Source organism: Corythoichthys intestinalis, chromosome 6 (genome assembly GCF_030265065.1).
Source record: "Corythoichthys intestinalis isolate RoL2023-P3 chromosome 6, ASM3026506v1, whole genome shotgun sequence".
Classification (NCBI taxonomy): domain Eukaryota; kingdom Metazoa; phylum Chordata; class Actinopteri; order Syngnathiformes; family Syngnathidae; genus Corythoichthys; species Corythoichthys intestinalis.
This window is the reverse complement of record NC_080400.1, coordinates 17,331,326-17,355,864: the sequence shown is the minus strand read 5'-3', so window position 1 is coordinate 17,355,864 and position 24,539 is coordinate 17,331,326. Positions and strand designations below refer to the sequence as shown.

At 40.7% G+C, this 24,539-nt stretch overlaps 2 protein-coding genes across 7 annotated transcripts in view; both read right to left on the bottom strand.

Moving 5' to 3' along the window:
* Nucleotides 1-105: 105 nt before the first annotated feature.
* LOC130917577 (zinc finger protein 345-like) lies at nucleotides 106-14,092 on the bottom strand. Of its 5 annotated transcripts, none has more exons than XM_057839145.1 (7): nucleotides 13,767-14,092; nucleotides 11,144-11,321; nucleotides 10,728-11,050; nucleotides 8,799-8,868; nucleotides 8,532-8,716; nucleotides 3,852-4,435; nucleotides 106-1,031 (listed from the first exon to the last, which is right to left on the bottom strand). In XM_057839145.1, the coding sequence occupies exons 1-7, from the start codon at nucleotides 13,920-13,922 to the stop codon at nucleotides 233-235; spliced, it is 2,295 nt and encodes a 764-aa protein (XP_057695128.1). In that variant the 5' UTR covers nucleotides 13,923-14,092; the 3' UTR covers nucleotides 106-232. The 5 variants fall into 5 exon arrangements, with proteins under 5 accessions (XP_057695128.1, XP_057695131.1, XP_057695129.1 ...); XM_057839148.1 differs by having other exon boundaries at nucleotides 8,634-8,716; XM_057839146.1 differs by having other exon boundaries at nucleotides 8,532-8,713.
* A 3,983-nt stretch (nucleotides 14,093-18,075) lies between these two features.
* The window catches only part of LOC130917241 (tumor necrosis factor alpha-induced protein 2-like), a 119,386-nt gene continuing 112,922 nt past the window's right edge, over nucleotides 18,076-24,539 (bottom strand). For both annotated transcript variants that reach the window (XM_057838448.1, XM_057838447.1), the window contains exon 15: nucleotides 18,076-22,816. In XM_057838448.1, the coding sequence (XP_057694431.1) occupies nucleotides 22,513-22,816 (304 nt within the window). In that variant the 3' untranslated portion in view covers nucleotides 18,076-22,512. The remainder of the gene's footprint in view (nucleotides 22,817-24,539) is intronic.

The following is a 24,539-nucleotide window of genomic DNA, read 5'->3' as shown; positions in this document are numbered from 1 at the left end:
GATGACATCAGGAGGAACGGCGGGTCATTTGGGAAGGTCAAATTTCATTGGCTAAAATAGTTCCAGCATTGATAAATTGGCAGCAACTCCTTGGAAAAACTGGCTTTTATTTACATTTTCTCCTGTACTACACATGAGAAAAATACCATTGTTATTTTTTTTTTTTAAATTTATTAAACAATATTCTTTCTGAGTGTTTTGGAAGCATATCCCCGTCATTTTTCCGACGCCCTCACTGGTTAACAAAACCGTCACTCCACTGGAAAACTTGGCTTGTCTCTTTCTTGCATTCACTTCCCGACTTGAGCGAGCCATTCAGCCCGTCGCCACAACGGTGCTTCTTGAGCTGCCTCGAGTCGGAGAAGCCCCGCTCGCAGCTCTGGCACGAGTACAGCTTGACCCCCGTGTGGATCTGCATGTGCGACTTGAGCTGGTTGGACTGTCGGAACTTGCGTCCGCAGGTGGCGCACTCGTAGGGCTTCTCGCCCGTGTGCACCAGGAGGTGTCGGTGGTAATTCTGCGACGTCCTGAAGGCCTTCCCGCATTGCTGGCACTTGTGCGGCTTGACACCCGTGTGGAGTAACTCGTGCTGGCGAAGCTGCGACTGGAGCAAGAAGCCTTTCTGGCACACGCCGCAGACGTGCGGGCGATCGCCGCTGTGCTGTCGCATGTGGTAGATGTACAGGTGGCGCAGGTGGAAGGACTTGCCGCACGTCTCGCAGATGAACTCCTTGTGCTCGGCGTGGCTCTTTTCATGCGTGCGCAGCGTGCTGATGCTGCTGAGGCTCTTGCCGCAACTCTTGCAGATGAAGCCATTGACGCTCGATGAAGGCCGCCTGCGCCTCTTCGTGCCGCCGGATTTGCCGCATTCCTTGTTCTCGTGGACCAGCAATTGGTGCTTCTGAAGCTGGCAGTTGTAGAAGAAGGTCTTGCCGCACAGGTCGCACATGAAGGGTTTCTCGACGCCGTGGACGAGCATGTGCGATTTTAGTGCCCACGTGCCGGTGAATCCTTCGCCGCACTTCTCGCACCTGCCGACACGAAAGCAATTCAGTTAGAAGGAATAAGTCACAGGTGTCCAAACTTTTTTCTCCAAGGGGCATGTTCAGAAACATCAAAAGATGCAAGGGCCAACTTGAAATGATATTAGCGGGACACACTCCCCAGACACTGCACCACGCCTTCTAGTAGGGGGCCGTCCCACACTCCGCTTCGGTCGGTCGAAGTTATTCTCAAACACATGCAGCGATCCAACGCTGGATTTAGCTTGAAAAAGTACGAAAGCTGTACCGCAAACAAACAGGAAGGATTGTCCCTGGAGTGATTTGTTCGAGGATTCAAGGTAATTATTATAATTTTCGTACCATGCATGCATTTTGAAACGTTGTAAGAAATATCAACGGGAGAAATTAACCGCTACGGCATTGGCGTCATAATTCGTAATATTTACGTAAAATAAATGCTAAATGCCCGTTTTTTTTTTTTAGCTTATAATCAATAATCGACACTGTTTTACGCTCATATCTATAAAGAATTCAATTCAGGAATTTAAACATTTATTCACAAGACTTTTCAACGGAAAAAGCTGTTTGTGGTGGTAAGGCGGTGCCACAGTGGCTTAAAAACTAGCAGCATGTTTGAAATATTTACGTAGAATAAATGCTAACTGCCCAGTTTTTTTGCTTTTAACCGAGAATCGAAGCTTTTTTACGTCCCTATCTATGAAAAATTCAGATTTAAGCATTTATTCACAAGAATTGTGAATTTGTCTTTGTTTCCACTCGGTCAGCTTTGACAGAGATAGGCCCCCTATTAATCCGCCCCACCCCCAGTGTCCTGTCAATATACAGTGTATCACAAAAGTGAGTACACCCCTCGCATTTCTGCAGATGTTTAAGTACATCTTTTCATGGGACAACACTGACTAAATGACACTTTGACACAATGAAAAGTAGTCTGTTTGCAGCTTATATAATAATTTATTTTCCCCTCAAAATAACTCAAAATATAGCCATTAATATTTAAACCCCTGGCAACAAAGTACACCCCTTTGAAAAAACGTACATCCCTAAATGTCCAATTTGAGTACTGCTTGTCATTTTCCCTCCAAAATGTCATGTGACTCGTTACAGGAGTGCTGTCAACATTGCTGCTGAGATTGAAGAGGATGGGGGGTACAGCCTTTTAGTTGCTCGGACCATACGCCGCACTCTACATCAAACTGGTGTGCATCGCTGTCACCCCAGGAGGAAGCCTCTTCTGAACACAGTACACAAGAAAGCCCGCAAACAGTTTGCTGAAGACATGTCAACAAAGCACATAAATTACTGGAACCATGTCCTATGGTCTGATGAGACGGGCGGGCTTTCTTGGGTACAATCTTCAGAAGACGCTTCCTCCTGGAGTAACAGCCATACACACCAATTTGATGTAGAGTGTGGCGTATGGTCCGAGCACTAACAGGCTGACTCCCGACCTGTGCTGTCCCGCACGGAAACGCGCACGGCCAAACCCTCCCCCCCCTCCCCCGGAGCAAGGACTCAAAAACCTCATCTTTATGAGACAGGCGGCGATGAGGGAAAAGTTTATCCCGGCTGTTGCGGCCACAGCACTGCATCTCTCAGTTAGTTATGTGTAAAGAAATTGTTACTTTACTATCAAAAGTAGTGCTGCAACGATTAATCGATTAACCCGAGTATTCGATTGAAAAAAATATTCGAATTAAATTTAGTTGCTTCGAGTATTCGTTTAATTAAAGTGGCGTTGTAATGGTTTATTTTGAAAGTGGTAGCATTTAGTTTTATTGATTAGGGTGGATACACTGCCCTCTGGTCTGCCTCTTTTCACATGGCTGAATCCAACTGCTCCCTGTTAAGACCAACGTAAGCTAAGTTTTTATTTGAGCTAATGTTTTTTAATGCATTCATAATTTAGTTTTTAGGTATATTTTGCCTTTCTTTGAGGGAATATGTGTCTGAACCTTTTGTTAAGAGCATTGTAAAAAAATAAAAAATAAAAAAAACATAAGCATTTTATAGCATTTAAGTTAGCGGGCTTTTTCTTTGTAAACTAGCCAATTGTTCTTTTGTTGTACATAGAACCTCATTTTTATTCATTTATTTATTTATTTTTGATAACATTTGAGGCTCAGCTCAGTTATTAAAATTTTTCATGTTCCTTATCTGATTACTCGATTATTCGAACTAACTTGTCCATCGATTAATTGGCTACTAAAATATTCGATAGCTGCAGCCCTAATCAAAAGCTCTATTTGTCTTGTTGTTTATGTTATTTTGTAAAAGGAAAACATTATTAAGATGTTTGGGATGTAACTAAAGTAAAAAATAGCTGTGTTAAAGTCAAAGTTATGTTTGAAATGTATGCTTTCATAAAAGCTCAATTTCTGTTTTTTCATTAGAAATTGGAAAATTGCTCAAACTAAGCTATTTTCTCATGCTTATTTCTAAAGAATGGAAAAAGATATGAACTAACTTTTTTTTCCTGCTGAAAGAAAAGAGTCTAATCTTTCTTTTGGTGGGTTCCATGTTCATATAGCAAAAGAAAATAGTTTTCTGTGGGCCTTGCAAAATCAGTCCAAATCCAGGAAAACGGCCAGGAGCAAAGGGCCTTGCTCCGGTGAAAATGGCAGGAAGTGAATGAGTTAATGCTCTTGTGAAAGTGCAGTCTTAGCAAGCCTTTGTTTTACATCTCCAAAAAAATTATTCTGCAAAGCTTTAAATGTTCCTAATCCGATTACTTGATTATTTGAACTAACTACTTGATAGGTTAATCGACTATTAAAATAATCGATAGCTGAAGCCCTAATCGTTATAAAGAACAGGAGAGCTTACTTGAAGGGTTTTTCACCGCTGTGGAGGCGCATGTGTCTCTGGAAGTTGTACTTGAGTCCGAAGCTCAGTCCGCAGGTCTGACAGACGAAGGGCTTTTCCCCCGAATGGACCACGTGGTGCTGCAGCAGCCCCATACGGCACTTGAAGGTCTTGTCGCACTCGCCGCACTTGAAGGGTCTCTCGTCAGAGTGCGAGCGCTTGTGAACGCGCAGGTTGCCGGTGGTGGAGAAGCGCTTACCGCACGTCTGGCACGGGTACGGCCGCGCCCCCGTGTGGACCGTCTGGTGCTCACGCAAGCTCTTCTTCCTCAGGAAGCCTTTGCCGCACACGTCGCAAATGAAGGGCTTGACGTCGGAATGCGAGATCTCGTGGTAGCGCAGCACAGCCGCCGAGGTGAAAGTGCGGCCGCAGGTGGCGCAGCGGAGCGGCGCTTTTTCCAGCCGGTGGAACGCTTGGTGGGCGCGCAGCTGGCGGGCCATGCGGAATTTACGATCGCACTGCTCGCATGCTAACATGTTATCTGGGTCGCGCTCTTGGGCTTCACGCAAACGGTGGGACTGTTGGTGTTTGTGCAGCGTCTTGGCCTGAGGAAAGGAAAATTTAACAACGCCATTAGAGCAGCAGTCTCAAACTCAAAGAAAATTATGGGCATCAACATTGTTTTTCACAAAATAAAGTTTGTCAAATTTCCGTCGTCCAGGAATTGCAGAATTTTTACAATTTTTTCTCGTTAACTTATTTTTTTTAATCAAATAAAGAGAAGATTTACCATTTTCATTCATTTTTTGCATATTTATCCAAAAATGAAAGAAATTGTAATTTTTTTTTTTTTAATTTATCAAGCGGCTCAAAAAAGGATTTGGGCAATTTTGACCTCCGTGAAGTTGGCCATTCATGAAATGCATTTTAGTATAAAAATTTTGTCAATTGCTTGTGCTATGTTTGTGCTTGTTTGTACTGTTAAAAGGTTTGTTTGTGCTGCTATTGTTTTAGAGATATTTACAATTCTTTTATAAGTCATTCTGAGGTCAACCAACCCCCCTACCCAATTTTGATTAAAAACGGCTAAGCATGGTGTCAATCGTTTGGGCTTTGTTTGCGCTGTAAAAAAATTTGTTTGTGGTGCAACGGTTTTGGAGTATAAATTGTATATAATGTATTTTTGTATCTTTTGGCAATGCCATTGTATTTCCCTAAAGTGCGGACGACAGGATAAAAAAAAAAAAGTCTTAAATAGCATTATTATGTGAATTAGAATCAAATTTTGAGACGATTCGACAATATACAACAATTTGGCAAAGCACAGATGACGAGAAATTTGCCGTTTAGCCACGCATACCTTTATCATACCTGTCAAGTTGTACGGTTTCGATGTAGTTTGTATAAATGTGTACGCCGTACGTTCAATATCTGTACATTTTTCGTGCATTACTTTTTTTTTCTCCGTTCGGATTTGGTCACTGTTTCGGCAACGAGACAATGTGCATTACTACGTTGGTTGAATGACGCAAGAAAAGTCTGAGATATGGAGAGAGAAGAGCAGGAGTGGGAAGCAGGAAAGAGTTGTGACGCTGTTGCAAACGCGATGATAGGCTAGGTGGGTCCGATATTTCCTGACTGTAGCCGACAGCCTACAATCTACGCCCACTTGATGCTAAACTATATATCACATGCACTACATGCGTAATGACAGACTCGGTGGCGTTAGTAAACAGCCGCCAAGCTAAAGCAGTAGACTTCTCAGAAAGGCTCTGTTGTAGCAAACCCAATTAACTTTTTATCTAAAATACTCCTCAATCGGCAAAATCTTGAATCTATCTCTAAATGATGAAAGTTTTAAAACTTTTAAAAGTTTTAGAAATTGTAACAACTTTAACAGTTGATTCACAACATTAAATGAGTTCCAAACATAGCAAAGGTTTGTTTTCATTTATTTTTTTTGAATGAAAAAAAAAAACATGAAAGGTAACACAAGTTACTTTGCCAAGTAACTAATTACTCTTACATTCAGGTAACTGAGTAACTAACTCAATTATTTTTTTGGGAGAAGTAATTTGTAACTGTGATTAATTACTTTATTTAAAGTAAGATAACAACCCTGGTCATAAAGACGCAGTCTGCAGAATGAAAAGTGACGAAAGCTGAGATTTTATTCTGCTAATTTGTTGACGAACACAATTTGCCTATTGCTGATCACTTCTCAGAATTAGCAAAAGAAATGTTCCCTGACTCAAAGATTGAATCGGTAAGTTCATTTTATCAAATGACCTTTTTAATTCATAATTGGACACACTAACGAACTACCTTCAAGTCAAACTGAATTGCGAGCTGAAGTGCAGCCATTGAAAGACATGATAGAAATTGCCAGAAGTGCTACATACAATTATAATAAAAGTCACTGTTAAATTTTAGTAATCATGATGTAGTTGTCCACTTCTTGCACCTCCCAAACTATATTTTATGCCACCGAAGTTAGTCCGGCTATTGTCATTTCCCTTTTGTCCACTAGAACAGCTAATCTCAACAAAAAAATGGAAACTTTTTACTTTGACAATGTATGATTATCTGAAAAAAAGTCTGAAGTGAAAAAAAAAAAAAAAAAAAAGGCAGCAAATAAAAATATTTTTCAAAAAATAATGTAGAACATAAATAAACACTAAACATGTGCTGATTACCGGTTTCAAAGTATACCGTGGTATGAAAACGTCAAGGTGTTAAAACCACAAAAATTTTCCATCACACCGTCCCCAAGGTATTAGCTATTTTTATGTCCTAACAAGAATGGAGAAATCCATCGCTAGCAGCTGCATGGCTCAACCCTCCCTCACCGGTTGTTGCTCAGTTTCAGTGAGTCATCTGTGCTACACGATGGCTGGAGGAGGTGAAACTCCTGAACTTTTTTTTCCCCATCGAAGAAAACCAAACTGCTGGTATGGGAATACTTCGGCTACAGAAAAGTTACAGACGGCCGCTGCTTAGAGGAGGAGGGCCAACCGAAATGTAAAACATGTTTGCGGAGGGCGGTATCTTTAAAGTGCATGTGACACGAAAAAGCATGTTTATTTCATAATACACGCGGTATTTTATGCTCCTGAATGATATGGACCGCTTGGATGTGTGTGGAAGCGATCGCTATATTTATTTAGTTTTTTTAATCCCGCGCCATGAAAATGAGTGACTTCCGGCTTCGGTCTTGCAATAAGGAGGAGGGCGCTGTGACGTGTACGGTAGAAGACGTCCTCTTCACTATACAGCGTACTGTTGTGTATGAGGACGAAGGATTCATCTGATTTTGCGGATTAATACGTTTATTTTTTGCATCACGCCAGCCAAACGGCTGCAGAAAAATCTTATTTTATGAGGGAGAGGCGTATGCGCCTTTTTGGGGTTTTAAAAGGTTCCCATTCACCGTGGATATTGGCCAAAACAAGCCCGACTACAGTGGGAGCATTGGACTCACGAGGAAGTGAGTAAACATCTTGTTTAGTATTATGTCAAATATTAATACAGCTATTACAAATTAAACACTACAAACTTTCTTTAAATAAAGGACTACTTACGTTTGATTATTGATAGGCATGTAAAAAGCTCTCCTCATGCACATTAGTAGCATGTTAGCTCCACAACAACTGCAGCCGCCCTCCTCCGGGGAATGAACTGTAAATTGCTCTCCGCCGGGCGGTTTGCCGATCCGGGAAAGACAATCGACAACTCAGTCGTCATGTCAAATAATCCAGGCTAGTTATGTGCGATTTTTCGCTTCGAAGACTTTGAAACATCACTCGGTTTGGGTTAGCTTGTCAGCTAGCTGTCACGCATTTTGGTTTGTTTACATTCTCCGAAGCCGGGGAAGGGAAATGACATATGTCCGAATTAGGTGTCATAAAATATCGTTCGGGAGGTGCGACAGTAAAGGTGAAGTCGACAGTTTTGACCATTATGGAGTAATTTTGCCATGTCGTCCTGAATAAATGCATTTTTATTATTTCATATTCCATTTAGCACAAGACTGTTATTTGTCATGACCATGCCATTTATTTAGCAATTGGGGAAAATACTTGGATAAAAAGAATATCCTGTAAAAATATTGACGTAAAGAGACAGAAACAATGACATTTTGCAGCTCTCTTCGTCGCGTTTTCTCGTTGTGAATAGTTCCCCCTCGACGGGCTGACTGGTCCTTCTCAAGTCATTTATATAGCTATTGGGAAAAAATACTTGGATAAAAAGAATATCCTGTAAAAATATTGGAGTAGAGACAAAAACAATGACATTTTGTGGCTCTATTCGTCGCATTTTCCTCGTTCTGAATAATTCCCCCTCAATGGGCTGAATAGTAAAACCGATGAGCCCAGTCTACCGCTGACGTCATCCACCTGTTGGGGACGGTAAAGCCCTATAATGGTAGGCGTGGCTAACCAGCAGATTAAAAGACAAATTTCTCGTCATCTGCGCTTTGCCAAATTGTTGTATATAGTCGAATCGTCTCAAAATATGATTCCATTTCACATAATAATGCAATTTAAGACTTTTTTTTCTCATGTCGTATGCTCTTTAAATGCAACAGTCCGTATGTATTTTTTCAAAGTATTTGACACCCCTGAGTTAGCGCAATATATATCGGGGTCAGCCTAACACTCACAAGATAAATCTTGTCCTTGGCGATTTCCAAATTTCTACCTGATAGAAGCCTTTATCACACAACGTGCAAGGGAAAGGTTTGACGTGGCGTGACGCGTGTTTCTTTAGCTGGTGTTGCTGGTGGAAACCTTTGTTGCACACCTCGCAGAAAAAGCGCTTGTGCTTGTAGAGCTCGCGCCGACGCTTATTCTCCTGCTCCTTCAGGTCTTCCTCGCTCACGGCTGCTGTGTCACAAAGAACACATTCTCATCACGAGCAAGGTAATGATGACAAATGTAGAACCAATGGATGAGTCCATCACGTCACCTGAAAGAGCATGAGCCACCACCATCTCCTCTTCTGATTTCACTATAACCGTTTCAGTCTTTTCAACCTCCTAAACAAGTAAAAATCAGAACGATAAAATATCCAGTCTCATTGGTGTGATAAGAACTGACATTACATTGTGACCGAAACCAAAAAAAAACAAGAAAAGAATGTAAGTTGTTTGATACAGATTAAGTTCTCTTCAGTAACTTTCTATTTTGAGTAATTCTCATTTTATCAAGTTGACATACAGTGGGGCACATAAGTATTTAGTCAACCACTAATTGTGCAAGTTCTCCCAAATATTAAAGAGGCCTGTAATTGTCAAGATGGGTAAACCTCAACCATGAGTAAACCTCAACCATGAGAGACATGTGGAAAAAAACAGAAAATCACATTGTTTGATTTTTTTAAAAATTGATTTTCAAATCATGGTGGAAAGTAAGTATTTGGTCAATACCAAAAGTTCATCACAATACTTCGTTATGTACCGTACCCTTTGTTGGCAATAACAGAGGCCAAACATTTTCTGTAACTCTTCACAAGCTTTTCACACACTGTTGCTGGTATTTTGGCCCATTCCTCCATGCAGATCTCCTCTAGAGCAGTGATGTTTTGGGGCTGTCGTTGGGCAACACGGACTTTCAACTCCCTCCACAGAGATCTGGAGACTGGCTAGGCCACTCCAGGACCTTGAAATGTTTCTTACGAAGCCACTCCTTTGTTGCCCTGGCTATGTGTTTGGGATCACTGTCATGCTGAAAGACCCAGCCACGTCTCATCTTCAATGCCCTTGCTGATGGACGGAGACTTTCACTCAAAATCCCTCGGTACACGGCCCCAATTATTTTTTCCTTTACACAGATCAGTCGTCCTGGTCCCTTTGCAAAAAAACAGCCCCAAAGACTGATGTTTTTACGACCATGCTTCACAATGGGTATGGTGTTCTTCGGATGCAATTCAATATTCTTTCTCCACTAAACGCGAGAACCTGTGTTTCTACCAAAAAGTTCTATTTTGGTTTCATCTGCCCATAACACATTCTCCCAGTCCTCTTCTGGATCATCCAAATGCCATCTAGCGAACCGCAGACTGGCCTGGACATGTACTTTCTTCAGCGGGGGGACACATCTGTCAGTGCAGGATTTGAGTCCCTGGCGGCGCATTGTGTTACTGTGGTCCCAGCTCTCTGTAGGTCATTCACTTGGTCCCCCGTGTGGTTCTGGGATTTTTGCTCACCGTTCTTGTTATCATTTTGACGCCACGGGGTGAGATCTTGCAAGGAGTCCCTGATCGAGGGAGATTATCAGTGGTCTTGTATGTCTTCCATTTTCTAATAATTGCTCCCACAGTTGATTTCTTTACACCATGCGTTTTACCTATTGCAGATTCAGTCTTCCCAGCCTGGTGCACGTCTACAATTTTGTCTCTGGTGTCTTTCGACAGCTGTTTGATCTTGGCCATAGTGGAGTTTGGAGTGAGACTGACTGAAGTTGTGGACAGGTGTCTTTCATACAGATAATGAGTTAAAACAGGTGCCATTAATACAGGTAACGAGTGGAGCCTCGTTAGACCACGTTAGAAGAAGTTAGACCTCTTTGACAGCCAGAAATCTTGCTTGTTTGTCGTTGACCAAATACTTATTTTCCACTCTAATTTGGAAGTAATTTCTTTAAAAATCAAATAATGTGATTTTCAGTTTTTTTTCCCCACATTCTGTCTCTCATGGTTGAGGTTTACCCATGTTGACAATTACAGGCCTCTCTAATCTTTTCAAGTAGGAGAACTTGCACAATTGGTGGTTGACTAAATACTTATTTGCCCCACTGTACATATATATAATTTTTAAAGAACTTTGAAACTAAAATGTTCCACAATTCTGAAATGACCAATGAGATGATAAAAAATAAAAAAAAATAAAAATCTGACCGTAACATGAAGCGACATCTCATCTGTGGCGACCACCAACTCCTCAGGCTTCTGCTGTTCATTTGCAGCTGGAAGTGACATCACGGTTGTGCCTTCTTCGTCTGAGGTACGTTCCTGGAAATTAGGCTCGGACGGTGTCGTCAGTGGGCCAGTCGGGATCTTGAACGTATCGTGAAGTGGTTGGCTAATCATAACCACAGGAACCTGAGCTGTAGCAGCACCCCTGGCGCCACTCGCTATGCTAGCAGACACTCTGGCAGAGTTAATGATGGACATGGTGAGACTCATAGGGGGAGGAGCGACCGGTCGCTTGGTATCTGCTGCTGAGAATCAAAAGACAATGGCATCTGTCACTCAAAACTGGATATAAACAATTCTAAAGAAAACTGTCTCGGCCACAGCCTCATGATTTTTACTCTTTGTCTTTTCGGCCGCAGACGTTTGTTTGTCTCTGAGCTCGGCCTCCATTCGTCCCACTTTGTCCTTCAAGGTGTCATTGTCTTTAGCTAGGCTGTTGAGAAGCTGGCTGAACACGGTGCAGATTTGTCGGATGGCCTCCTTCGTCGCTACACTCAAAATGGCTGTTAGCTGAGACTGTAGGGGAGCGGAAATGATGAGGATCATCATTCACACTGATGGAGACTATTTCAAGAAGATTTTAAGACCTGATAAATGTCATAAATGTTTTCCCTGTAGAGTGTTTTAGAAGTTGACACACTCACTGTATATAAACGGACAAATTATATTTTTTTGTTGCTGTCGTTGTTTCCTGTCCTAATGCAGTTATACAGCGGTATGAAAAAGTATCTGAACCTTTTGGAATTCCTCACATTTCTGCAAAAAAAATCACCATCAAATGTGATCTGATCTTTGTCAAAATCACACAGATGAAAAAACAGTGTCTGCTTTAACTAAAACCACCCAAACATTTATATTTTAATGAGGATAGTATGTAAACAATGACAGAAGGGGGAAAAATAAGTAAGTGAACCCTAACCATCAGGCTGGCACATCGATCAGGACTGGTCTTAGCCCATTCTTCTCTACAAAAATGCTGTAGTTCAGTCAAATTCCTGGGATGTCTGGCATGAATTGCTGTGTTTTGGTCATGCCACAGTATCTCAATGGATTTCAAGTCTGGACTTTGACTTGGCCACTCCAGAACGTGTATTTCTTCTGAAACCATTCTGAAGTTGATTTGCATCTGAGTTTTGGATCATTGTCTCGTTGCAGCATCCGTCCTCTTTTTAATGTCAACTGTCAGACAGACGGCCTCAGGTTTTCCTGCAAAACATCCTGATAAACTTTTGAATTCATTCTTCCATTAATGATTGCAAGTTGTCCAGGCCCTGAGGCAGCAAAACAGCCCCAAATCATGATGCTACCTCCACCATGCTTCACAGTGGGGATGAGGTGTTGATATTGGTGAGCTGGCCATTTTTCCTCCACACATGACATTGTGTGTTACTCCCAAACAATTCAATGTTGGTTTCATCAGTTCACAAAATATTTTGCCAAAAAACCTGTGGAGTGTCCAAGTGCCTTTTTGTGAACATGAGCAACAATGTTTTTTTTTTTTTTTTAGACAGCAGTGGCTTCCCCCGTGGTCTCCTCCCATGAACACATTTCTTAGCCATAGTTTTACATATAGTTGATGTGTGCACAGAGATATTGGACTGTGCCAATGATTTTTGTAAGTCTTTAGCAGATGCTTTAGTGTTTTTTTTACCTCTCTGAGTATTCTGCGCTGAACTCTTGGCGCCATCTTTGGTGGAGGGCCACTCATTGGGATGAAAGCAATAGTGCCAAACTCTCTCATTTGTAGACAACTTCTCTGACGGTCGATTGATGAACATCCAGACTTTTAGAGATGGTTTTGTATCCTTTCCCAGCTTTATACAAATACAAATCAACAATCCTTGATCGCAGGTCTTCAGGCAGCTTTTTTGACCGAGCCATAATGCACATCAGACAATGGTTCTCATCAAGACTATTCTTACCAGGGGTGTGTTTTATAGTGGGCAGAGCAGCTTTAAACCACTCATCAGTGATTGGGCACACACCTGATTTAAAATGTTTGGTAAAAATTGGTTTCAATTGCTCTTTAAGTCTCCTTAAGCAGAGGGTTCACTTACATTTTACCCCCCTCCTGTCATTGTTTGCATGCCATCCTCATTAAAATATGAATGTAATTGCATATAGAATTTATTAATAATCTATTTATAATTTACTTATAATTGATTCTGCATGTACTTTTCCTGAAGTATTAAGTTTCTGATGTGAAAATTGAGTGATTTATTAGCTGTTGAAAAAAAAAGTTGCTATTTTGGGCAAACATTTATATGATATGTTAAATATTGCTATTGATCCTTAAAATATAGGAAATTATCTCTGCATTTGTTGATTTTTGTGTATCTAGTGTAAAATCTGAGAATGATAAGTTTTGTTAACTTATACTGTATTTAAAAAAAAAAAAAAATCGGGATTTTAGAAGGGAACGACTTTGATTTTTTTTTTGATACCGCTGCTCATAGAGACTCTTATATGGCAAAGGTAGGTGCCTGTTTTGGTTTCAGGTCGGTAGCAGCTTTGGTTTTGAAAATATTTGAACTTGGAAGTTCTTGAAAATAACCCCCCTACGGATCGGCACTGCGCCCCGTGTCATGACAATATATTATGAAGTCTATGTTTTTCATCATTTAGTTCGTTTCATTCAAGGACAATACCCTTGTGATGTGCGATAACAATAAACTCTTCTTTTTCTAAAACAGATAGGATTACCAAAATCTTTTATATTTGCTAAATGGCAGAACAACGTACGAAAGGCTTTTCCACACAATTCATCTGCGAACATCGCTGTCAGTAACCATATTTACGTAAGTACAAATAACTACCACTTGGAGGTGATGTTGTTTTTTCGCCTTGGCGAAAAGGGAAATGACGACGGGATTCCCATCTAGCTCTGTTACTCCTCTCAGATAATCTTCACACTAAACTACGTCCGTCATTCAGCGAATCACAAGAAAAATAGCCGCTCACCTTAAACTCAGCGCCGCCCGGTGCCTGCCCCTGCCCGCCGGCGAGGGTCCTTTGCAGGACCTCAGCGGCCGCCTCAACCGCTACCTCCATGATAAGCGCAGCCTGCGAGCGAAAAGTTTCGGCGGTTCTCGCCTCGTAGTCGCTCTGCCGCTCCATCCAGTCTTTTGGCAGTTCTCAGAAAGAAAATAAAATGTACCTAATTATCCTCAACTAAACTACAGAATCCCAACTGACAAGTACATTCGCCGAATTTGTTTAAATAAAAGAGTCAATCTTTTGTGATTGTCGTCAGCATTCGGGACGACCAATATGGCTGAAATGTTTACATCCGGGTCACGGTTGGACATTTGTGACGCAAACAAAAAGCGACAGTTTTGGTTTACATTGAAAAAGCGGACAGGGGAAAAACTCACTCAGTAACAACTCGTTTATATCAATGTGTAGATAAATATTTACATATTCATAAGGGAGGTGTGACTCAATAACTCTGCTTTCCTTTCCATGGCGGTTTGATCCATTAGTCAAACGAAAGCTTGGAAGACTGCTTAGGTACGTACGTCATAACTGTCGCCTAATTGTAACGTCCATCAAAGTTAAAAAAAAAAAAAGTCTGATTTGAACTCTAATCATAATTTTATTGTTATAATATGAATGTAGTAACAAATGTGTCACTCTAACACTCTAGGGGTGTACAAACTATGGTCCGCGGGTCAAACTGTGACCCACCATTTATTGGCCAGCAGCAAATTATGAAAATAGACCCTACCCACCGACGTCACAAAATCACGTGATCGCTGTATTGTTCCGCCCCCTTGTCCGTCATTTTGTGTCTGTATTATCAATGGTCTCAATTGACCGAGCAATTTATAATGCATTTCATGGAAGACCCGGTGCTTTCGGATGCCGTAAACTCACTTGATGCGTTGCTTAAAAGCAGTGATGGCAAACTGAAGCATCATGAAGCAATGAGGCTTTCCATCAAACTGGTTCGCTCCTGGGCCGAAGCATCATGAGGCTTCATTTGTTCTATTGCGCCATCATGTGGAAAATAAAGGTCATGACAGGCAGAGGGATTAAAATGATACCATGGATTTGATGGTGTCAAAAGGGCAGGGATTTGTGATGTGAATGAATGTGCGTGTGTTACTTGAAAGTAGAGCCTAGATCGGGCCTAAAAAATCCAGCCCGACCTGACCCGGCCCGGCCCGCGTGTATTAAAGCCCGAGCCCGAGCAATTAACTTAACTTGCATGGCCGAGCGGGGAAAAAAAGCCGAAGTTTTATTTTTCTATTTATGAGGACCCAGAAGGAGGAAATGCAGGGATGCAATGCATCAGTCAGACCTGGACAGAGCACTGCTTGGAAAATTGTTGTGTTTTGTGTGATCACATTTGTGACGACGCCTACGTGCATAATGATAACAAATTAAAGCCTGTCTTTTGTAACAAATTCTCCCAGTTAAACAAGACTGTAAAATGCATATTCAATAAACATTTATATTTTTATATTTGTGTGTCTGTTCTATCAGGTGGATAGTTCATGCTTCATTTCCTTGGCAAAATGCAGCAACAGACATTTGCTTTAATTCCTTCGAGTTGGCAGAAAAAAATGCAATTTTTCATAATGTTTAAATAGTCTACATACTTTTTTGATCATTATAAATATATGTACACAACGAAATAATGCTGGATAGGTTTGTTAAATATATTTCTGTGTGGGATATTGTGCTCTCATGGACGCACCTCTCTGACAAGGAGAGAACAGCAGCATATACAAAAATAAACTAAAATACTTTTAAATGACATTATTTTAATGACTCGGATCAGAACACACACAAAAGAACAACCTGCCTTAAGGAACAATGAAACAAAATAAGAACATTTTAAGGAACACCACGAACTTCACGATGTCCACCTTTGCACGAAGAGGTGTGGCCCTCGAAACAAATGATAATAAAGATGTTTGACTAATATCATATCCATATCGAAATTCGAAAAGGAAAGGAAAGGTTGCAGAGTTGCAGACTCACGGAGAGCCCCAGAGCGTTCATGTGCGCAAACAATGCACTGCATGGCTCTCCTGCAGCTCATGACAGCGCCCCTTCTCTGTTTTATACAATTTATTTATTTTATAACAAGTATTCCTTAGTTTAAAATTCATATACAATAAATATACAGTATATTTATTTTTAAAAAGTTAGCGAGAGAAGAAGTCCGACCCGACCCGAACGTAAATGATTGACAACGAATCCGATTGAATTGAGGTTTGAAGATGCGAGTTGGGTGTGTCAGTGGCACCTGTCAGCTCATTGTTGTCTCGGTGCGCCAGTTTATTTCGAATCACCCGCGAAACCATGTGTTGGCGATGACGTAGGAAGCCCGTCTCGTGAGGCTTCGGACGTAGCAACGTGCCTTCCGAGGCTTCGGGCGTGGCCACAAGAGTGATCAACACATGCCTCGATGCGCGCTTTGCAGATTTTTTTCCGGTTTACTCGGCACACGCATCGGCGCCTCGGCACAGTAGAGCACATCACTACTTAAAAGGCGTTATGTGGAAAAGCTTCAGTTTATCCATTCGCTAGATCCATATTTGATGCCTAAATCGATGTTTTTCGACCCGCTGTCTTCGTCGTATTTGCCTAACATCTGCTAGCTACCCTGATATTTACAACTATCGTGTCCACACAAAATCAGCCTATTCTCACGAAAGTTTGAAAAACTGTAAGAGCTTGGAGGCTTATAAATACTTCGTTGCTGGTTGGGTGAAACAGGTCCTCGTCCACGAAAATTCGGCAGGAATCTATCTTGTGCTTGGAAAGGTGAGTTACGAAATTTTCAATTCAAAATCTTTTGTTCTTGCTAACATCCACTGTCAAGTCTAATGTATTTCATGTCATTTGTCAATGGAGCTAGGGCTTTTAATGTTTATATGGTTTAGCGATAGCACTCTCACTACATACATACGTGTATGTTGTCGGCGATTAGCCTAGCAATGATCTTAATTGTGGATGTCAGCCCAAAACCCTCTAAATATATATTAAATGCATCTTACCAGATATAAAATGACTACTACATAATCTGTGGTAATCGTTTGGAGCCCAGTTTTCTCGTCGAATTGCAGCAGCCCATCTCGCTCTCTCCTCTCCGGGTCTCTTGGAATCCAGTAGAACTTAAAGTCTCTCCGTCTATCTTCTCTGTTATTGCAACCGACCGCCACACACGCCTTCACAATTTTGATTATTAATGTTAACGAGCAGAAAAACACGTCGTAAATAGGAGGAATGTACGTAGCCGTAACAGGTAAACACGATGTGTTGACGGACAATTGGGCGGCACCAGTCAGGAGGGCGGAGTTGTGACGTCACGTGGGTAGGGTCTATATCATTGATTGAATATGGCCCGATTGTGACATACTGCATAGAGAAGAAAACACGTGTCTATCAAATAATATGTATCACAGGAACATTCAACTTAGCATAGCTAGGCTGCCACAATTAATTCAAATCAAAAACTGATCAATTATCAAATGAATCAACCGCTATTTTAATCGTTGATAGCCTTTTAATAGTAAATATTTATTTTTCGTATGTAACTGTTCACATTTTTTACTTAAAACTGAAACGATAAATTATGCGTACATATTTAAAATAAAAAAACAAACAAAAAACAATTCTCTTTACTCCCATGTGTTTCTTCATATTTCTTTACATTTTTAAAATTGTTTTTTAAGAGGGGGAAAAGGAGCAGTGTGTGTCCTTTTACATTTTAAAATTGAAAAAAAAAAAAAAAAAATTCTTTCAGGGAAATAAAGGAAACGATGTTTGGGGTCTAAAATTTTATTTAAATTCTATTTTAAAGATAAACATGAAGTCAATGCACATTTTCGTCTCATTTACTTTCGTGGGCAAAACAAAATCGTGTGATGGACCAGATCCAGTCCTTAAGGTGCTAGTTTGACTCCTGTGATATGAATAACAGGAATATGAAAGATAAAAAAATTTGGTTGCAAGATTGTTTTGTCATTATGAGGACACAATCAAATCGACAGAAACTGCTTTTATTGTCTTTAATCAATTTACATACATCCACATTTACAAAGTCGACAGAGGACAACTCAATCAGTAAACCTTTATCAGCATTTTATCCTAGAAAAAGTGCCAAATATGGACTAATTTTTACTGGAATGTTCATCAACAGCAAATAATCCCACTAACAACAATCAGTGTGCTTTACTACTAATAATTTACATGCGAGTTGAAGTTTAATTTCCTGCTATTGATCATTTAAATCCTCCAAAAAATCTGCATGTACATTAAAGGTTAATCAAAAACGCCACTAAATAGCTTTATTTCTTACAAACTGCATCTCAGTGATCATAATTAATCAACCAACCATTTTTTTCATCAGTATGTCCCACATTGTGCTAGTTTTAAATACAATCAGCATGATGTCATCTAGTACCATGATTCATATTTCTATGCCCTTTTCATCATGTGCAACAATAGAAGCCAGAAAGTGTCCAATGTTCCTACACTGTTAAAAAAAAAGGGGGGGGGGGCGGGGGGGGGGGGCCGCCATTGAATTTACGGTAAAATACTCACAGCTTTGGTTGCCAGAATTGTACTGTTAAAATGTTAAAAGATTGCTGTAACGCAACAAAAATGCATGTGTAACCACTCTAATGTTGATGTCACTGTGGCAGTCGAGCGTGCTAACTGCTGAGCTAATAGCCGATCTAATAGTCTAGCTTAAACGTCAAGAAAACCTGCTACACCAAGGGTGTCCAAACTACGGCCTGTGGGCCAACTGCGGCCCAGTTCTTTTTGGCCCACGGCAAATTATAAAACTTTTGTTGGATATGGCCCGCACAAAAAAATTGTGTTAAGCCTACAGTCTGTTGAGCTTCAGCACAAAACAACAATGGAGCTACTCACTGTAACAGTGCTTCTCCGTTAGCGTAAGGGTCAAACCTATACATGTTAGAGCTAGGAAACTGTAAAATTTCATTTTATGGAGAAAGCAGTCATCCTCATGAGTCACATTGTCATGTGACAAGTTACTATCTGAAAAGCCACTGAAAATGCATCCATTTCCCTCACCATTTTAATAAAAAGGTAAAATGGCTTTATACAGTGTTGGCCAAAAGTATTGGCACCGCTGCAATTGTGTCAGATAATGCTCAAATTCTCCTACAAAATGAACGCAATTACAAATGCTTTGGTAGTAATATCTTCATTTTTTTGCTTGCAGTGAAAAAAAACACAAAAGACAATGATTTTTTAAAAAATCATCATTTTACACAAAACTCCAAAAATGGGCTGAACAAAAATATTGGCACCCTCAGCCTAAATCTTGATAGCACAACGTTTAGACAAAATACCTGCAAACAACCGCTTTCGGTATCCATCAATGAATTTCTTACTATGCTCTGCTGGAATTTTAGACCATTCTTCTTTAGCCAACTGCTCCAGGTCTCTGAGATTTGAAGGGTGCCATTTTCAGATCTCTCCACAGGTGTTCCATGGGATTCAGGTCTGGACTCATTGCTGGCCACTTTACAAGTCTCCAGTGCTTTCTCTCAAACCATTTTCTAGTGCTTTTTGAAGTGTGTTTTAGGTCATTGTCCTGCCGGAAGACCCATGAACTCTGAGGGAGACCCAGCTTTCTCACACTGGGCCCTACATTATTCTGCAAAATTTGTTGGTAGTCTTAAAACTTAATAATGCCATGCACACGGTCAACCAGTCCAGCACCAGAGGAAGCAAAGCAACCCCAAAACATCAGGGAACCTCCACCATGTTTGACTTTGGGCACCGTGTTCTTTTCTTTGAAGGCCTTGTTTTTTTCCCTGTGAACTATTGATGCCTTTTACCAAAAAGCTCTACTCGTGGAAATCTCTCATCAATTTTTCTTTTCCGTTCAAATCTGGGGTGGTTAGCTACAGTGCCGTGGGCTTTACACTTATTGATGACACTGCGCACGGTAGACACAGGAACATTCAGGTCTTTGGAGATGGACTTGTAGCTGTGAGATTGCCCATGATTCCTCACAATTTTGCTTCTCAAGTCCTCAGACAGTTCTTTGGTCTTCTTTTCTCCATGCTCAATGTGGTACACACAAGGACATCGGTCGATTCAACTTTAATCCACTTTAACTGGCTGCAAGTGTGATTTAGTTATAGCCACTACTTGTTATGGGCCACAGGTACGTAACAAGTGCTGTTAATTACACAAATTAGAGAAGCATCACATGATTTTGCAAAGGGTGCCAATACTTTTGTCCGGCCTATTTTTGGAGTTTTGTGTAAAATGATAAAAAAAAATTTCCCCCACTCTCTTTTGTGTTTTTTCATTTCAAGCAAAATAAATGAGGATATTAATTCCAAAGCATTTATAATAGCAATCATTTTCTGGGAGAAATTGAGCATTATCTGAGGGGTGCCAACACTTTTGGCCAGTACTGTATTTCAGGTGAGTTATCATGAGCTTTCTGAATACGCAATTTTCAAAAAGCTATTACCATTGTAAACATTTACAAAATTTATAGTTAAATTTGGCATGCAAACATGCAAAGGAAAAACAACTAAATGTTGAGAACTCAATGTTTAAAATAAACATGGGATGGAATGGATAAAGTACAATTAAAATGTATTTTTAGTTGAAGAAAATTGGTGAAAGTGATTAAAATATGGGCCTTTACGATGGTTCAGAGTAACGTTGATTTGGCCAGCTGTATACATACAGTATTGTGAAAACATTAGGACACCTTATGGAAGCCTGTGTGTTTTCTAACATATTTGGTCATATGGTTATTTAATATGAAATTTAACCATCTCGAGAGATTCATGTAATCGAACTGAAAAATTAAAACTGAAAAGAAAGAATTTTTATAACTTGCTGTAAAATGTCATTTTAAATAAATGCAATTTCTGTTGAGGAATAAATTAGGACACCCCTAGAACATCATTACCCTGTGTTTTGGAGGCTTGCCTTATTTAAACCTCACATTTAGTTTGGTGTGCCCTTGACTGTTGAAATGAGAGAAAACACCATGGTGAGATCAAAGGAACTGTTTGAGGCCTTTAGGAAGAAGATTGTATACGCTTATGAGTATGGTAAGGGATTTCAAAAGAATATAAAATCAGCCATTCCACTGTCCGAAAAATAGTCTACAGTGGAGAATATTCAAAACAACTGCCAACATGCCCAGGTCTGGCTGTCCAAGCAAGTTCACCCCGAGAGCAGACTGTAGGCTCTTGCTACAGTTGATGTGAAAGTGCATGCCTTTACAATTAGAAAGAAACTCCACAAGTTTAACCTTCATGGGAGGTGTGGAAGGAGGAAACCTTTGCTCTCCAAGAAGAACATGAAGGCCAGACTAAAGTTTGCCAGAGTGAGTGTAGACAAAGACAGGACTTCTGGAATAATGTTGTTTGGACAGATGAATCTAAAATGGAATTATTTGGACACCAGAACAGAGACATGTTGGGCGTAAACCCAATATAGCATTCCAGGAAAAGAACCTCATACCAACTGTGAAGCATGGAGGTGGAAGTGTCATGGTTTGGGGATGTCATAGAATCCACCATGAATTCTATCATGTATCAGAGGGTGCTTCAGGAACATGTGATATCTTTGAAAAAAATTAAAGCTGAAGCAAAACTGGACCCTGCAACATGACAATGACCCAAAACATACCAGTAAATCCACCAAGGACTGGCTGAAAAGTAAGAATTGGGTAGTTCTGGAATGGCCGAGTTAAAGCCCAGATCTTAATCCCACTGAGATTATGTGGGGTGACTTGAAACGGGCTGTGCATGCAAAAAACCCTTCAAACATCTGACAGCTCAAAGTATTCTGCACTGAGGAGCGGGGCAAACTTTCTTCAGACCAATGTCAAAGACTGGTAGATAGCTACAAAGCGTCCCACTGAAATTATTTCAGCCAAAGGGGGCACCACTAGCTATTAGGTGGTAGGGTGTCCTAACTTTTTCCTCAGTTTGAATATGCATTTTTGTTGATATATTTGGTTTTATGAGTAAAACAATATTAATTTTTGTTGTTTACCTGCAATCAAATGACTTTCTTTTCCAGATATGTGTGAACATTTCCTGATAAAGGCCTGAATATTTAATGGAGTGTCCAAATTTTTTCACATGACTACATATTAGTGTTGAACAATAAGACAAAATACTGTATATCATCGTGTTTAACGAATAAAAGTTCGATTTTTTGTCAAGTTTAGACAGCACATACTCTGACCAGTGTTCCGTAGCTCAACAGTTAGCATGTTCGACTGCCATCAGAAAAAGAGCGTGCTGGCATTACCGCCATTAAAACTGAATACGTATGGATCACAGTGTAAAAAAGATTGCAATACTAAATTCATTTTCTGCTGTGATTTTCAATTTAAAAAACCTCCCGTGAACTTTACGGATACCGAAGCACTTACCCATTTTTGCGTGTATTTAAGGTTTTTTTTCCCCACAGTAAAATTCTGGCAACCACAGAAACCTGTATTTTACCGTGAATTTATGTTTTTTTTCTCTACAGTGTAGCACTGAATTATTCTCGAAAATTCGGGAATGTTGGTTGAAAAGGATGGCTGAAAAACTTGAAAATCGTTTAGCGAGCTTAGTTTAAAATCAAGACGGTCTAACCAATATGAATTGAAATTGAGGAGAAATATTTTAAGAAACATTTAAAGTCTTTTTTGGAAAACCTCGAGAGCTCCCGGACAGCCGCCGTCTCAGAGGACATCGTCCGAGTTGTCCTGCGTCGATGTCCGGGCCTTTCGTCCGCGGGGACGCAGCGTGGCGTAGCAGGAGGAAGCGGCCAGGGCCATTCGGCTCAGGCCCACGTTCAGGCAGTGGACCTCGGAAGTCACGGGGATCTCGGAGAACAGGAGCCGATCCCGGCTCACGCGGGCTGGACCGGCGGTGCCGGCATCGCCTGCGCCGTTCTCAATGTCCTTGACGATGTTGAGGATTTCTTGCCGCTCACGTTGCCGTGTCATGCCGCGGATGTTCAAAATGGCTGACACATGTTTCTTCCTGAAACAGAACGGCAATTGACCTTCAATCCATTTGACCCCGAAATGCTGGCATTGATTAGTGAAATCAACAGGAAGTGACTCGAAATAAACAGTTTATAACCCAGAAATGCCCCAAAATCAAAAGGAAGTGGCCTAAAATTAACAGGAAGACACGCAGATGTCCCCAAACCGATAGGAAAAGGCCCCAAAATTACCCCAACAACAGGAAAAGACTCAAGATGAATGTGCAGTTTGATCACTGCTTGCCCTCCCAGTCCAAATGAATTAGACTAGAGATGTCCCGATAGCATATTTTTACACCAGAGTCCGAGTTACCTGGTTTTGAGAATCTGCTGACACAGTCCCGATCATATACCGAAAAAAGGGTTGTTGTTTTTTTATTTGAACAAAACTTCCAAACATGTTACTGTCGAGCTGATTTCATAATGTGAATTATTTTTAAAGAAGAATAACATAAAAAAATACTTGTCTTTATCAAATGCTTCACTGAGTGAGCTCACTTAAATTTCCTCACGTTTTGACGCTCAAGCTGGTGAGAACAGCCTCTCACTTATACAATGAGTCGCCACAGCACATTTATGACTGGGCAGCAAATTTAACAATGATTGACACATTTGTGTCTTTGATCGTAGCGCTACCAAGTTTCTCTTACAAGATCAAAGTTACAAACCTGTCGATCATCGTTAACTTTAAAGTGATCCTCTAACTTAAATACATGTAGGCTCTAATAAACCACAATTGTTCTCTTGTACTAAAATATGTTGGTAGAAACACATAAAATGTTCAATCAATGGCAATATTTTATAATATTTAGTCCATATTTTGACCGTTAGTTGGCGCCATGGTTTGCGGGCTCGCAGTGATGACGTAATTGGTATCTTTCCAAATTTGTAGCGTGTTAAACAATTGCTTATTGCTGCCTAAACTCGCGTAAGTAAAATGCCACGATGTGCTGCTTTTGGATGCAATTTCCAGTCAAATAGAAACAAGGGGTGTGAAGTGAGTGGTCAAGGTGGAATTATTATTTTTAGTGAATAAATGTGCCTAAGTGGAAGCTTCTCCCCCTTTTTGCTCCCTGTATGCACGTACCCTACCCACCACGCGTTACAACTGGCGCCCGAACATTTTTCCTGGATCCTCAGTCAAGTAAGGGATCCGTCTATTTTCTGGATCCGACGGTCCCACCACGTCTGCAATATTGGTTTTGGATCTGTCCATTTTTTTGATTCGTCGGTCCCACAGCAGCTTTTTGGATCAGTCTATTTTGTGGAATCGACGGCTGCGACATTGCCATGGGATCGGTCTAATTCCTGGATCTTCGAGTGAGTAAAAAACGCGGATTTGGATTAGTATTGTTCTCTTTTATGTTGACTATTCTTGGTGGGAGTTTTCCCCAAATCATACTAAATAATCCAAGCACTATGGCACACTACAGTGACGACAGTGACACTGACGTGGACCTCACAACAATGTTGGAGTTCGTCAGGGAACACGTGCTTGCTTACTGCTGAGCTCCCGAGTGAAGAGTGGTCAAGGTGGAAATATTATTTTTTGTGAATAAACGTCCATAGTGGAAGCTTCTCCCCTTTTTGGTACTTTTATACACGTATCCTCGCTACCACGCGTTACAATGTACAAGACATGGATTACACAAGGTGTGCTCTTTGGCCTGTACTGAATGTAAAGCACACGACAGCTCTGGATGCTAACAATCTACATAA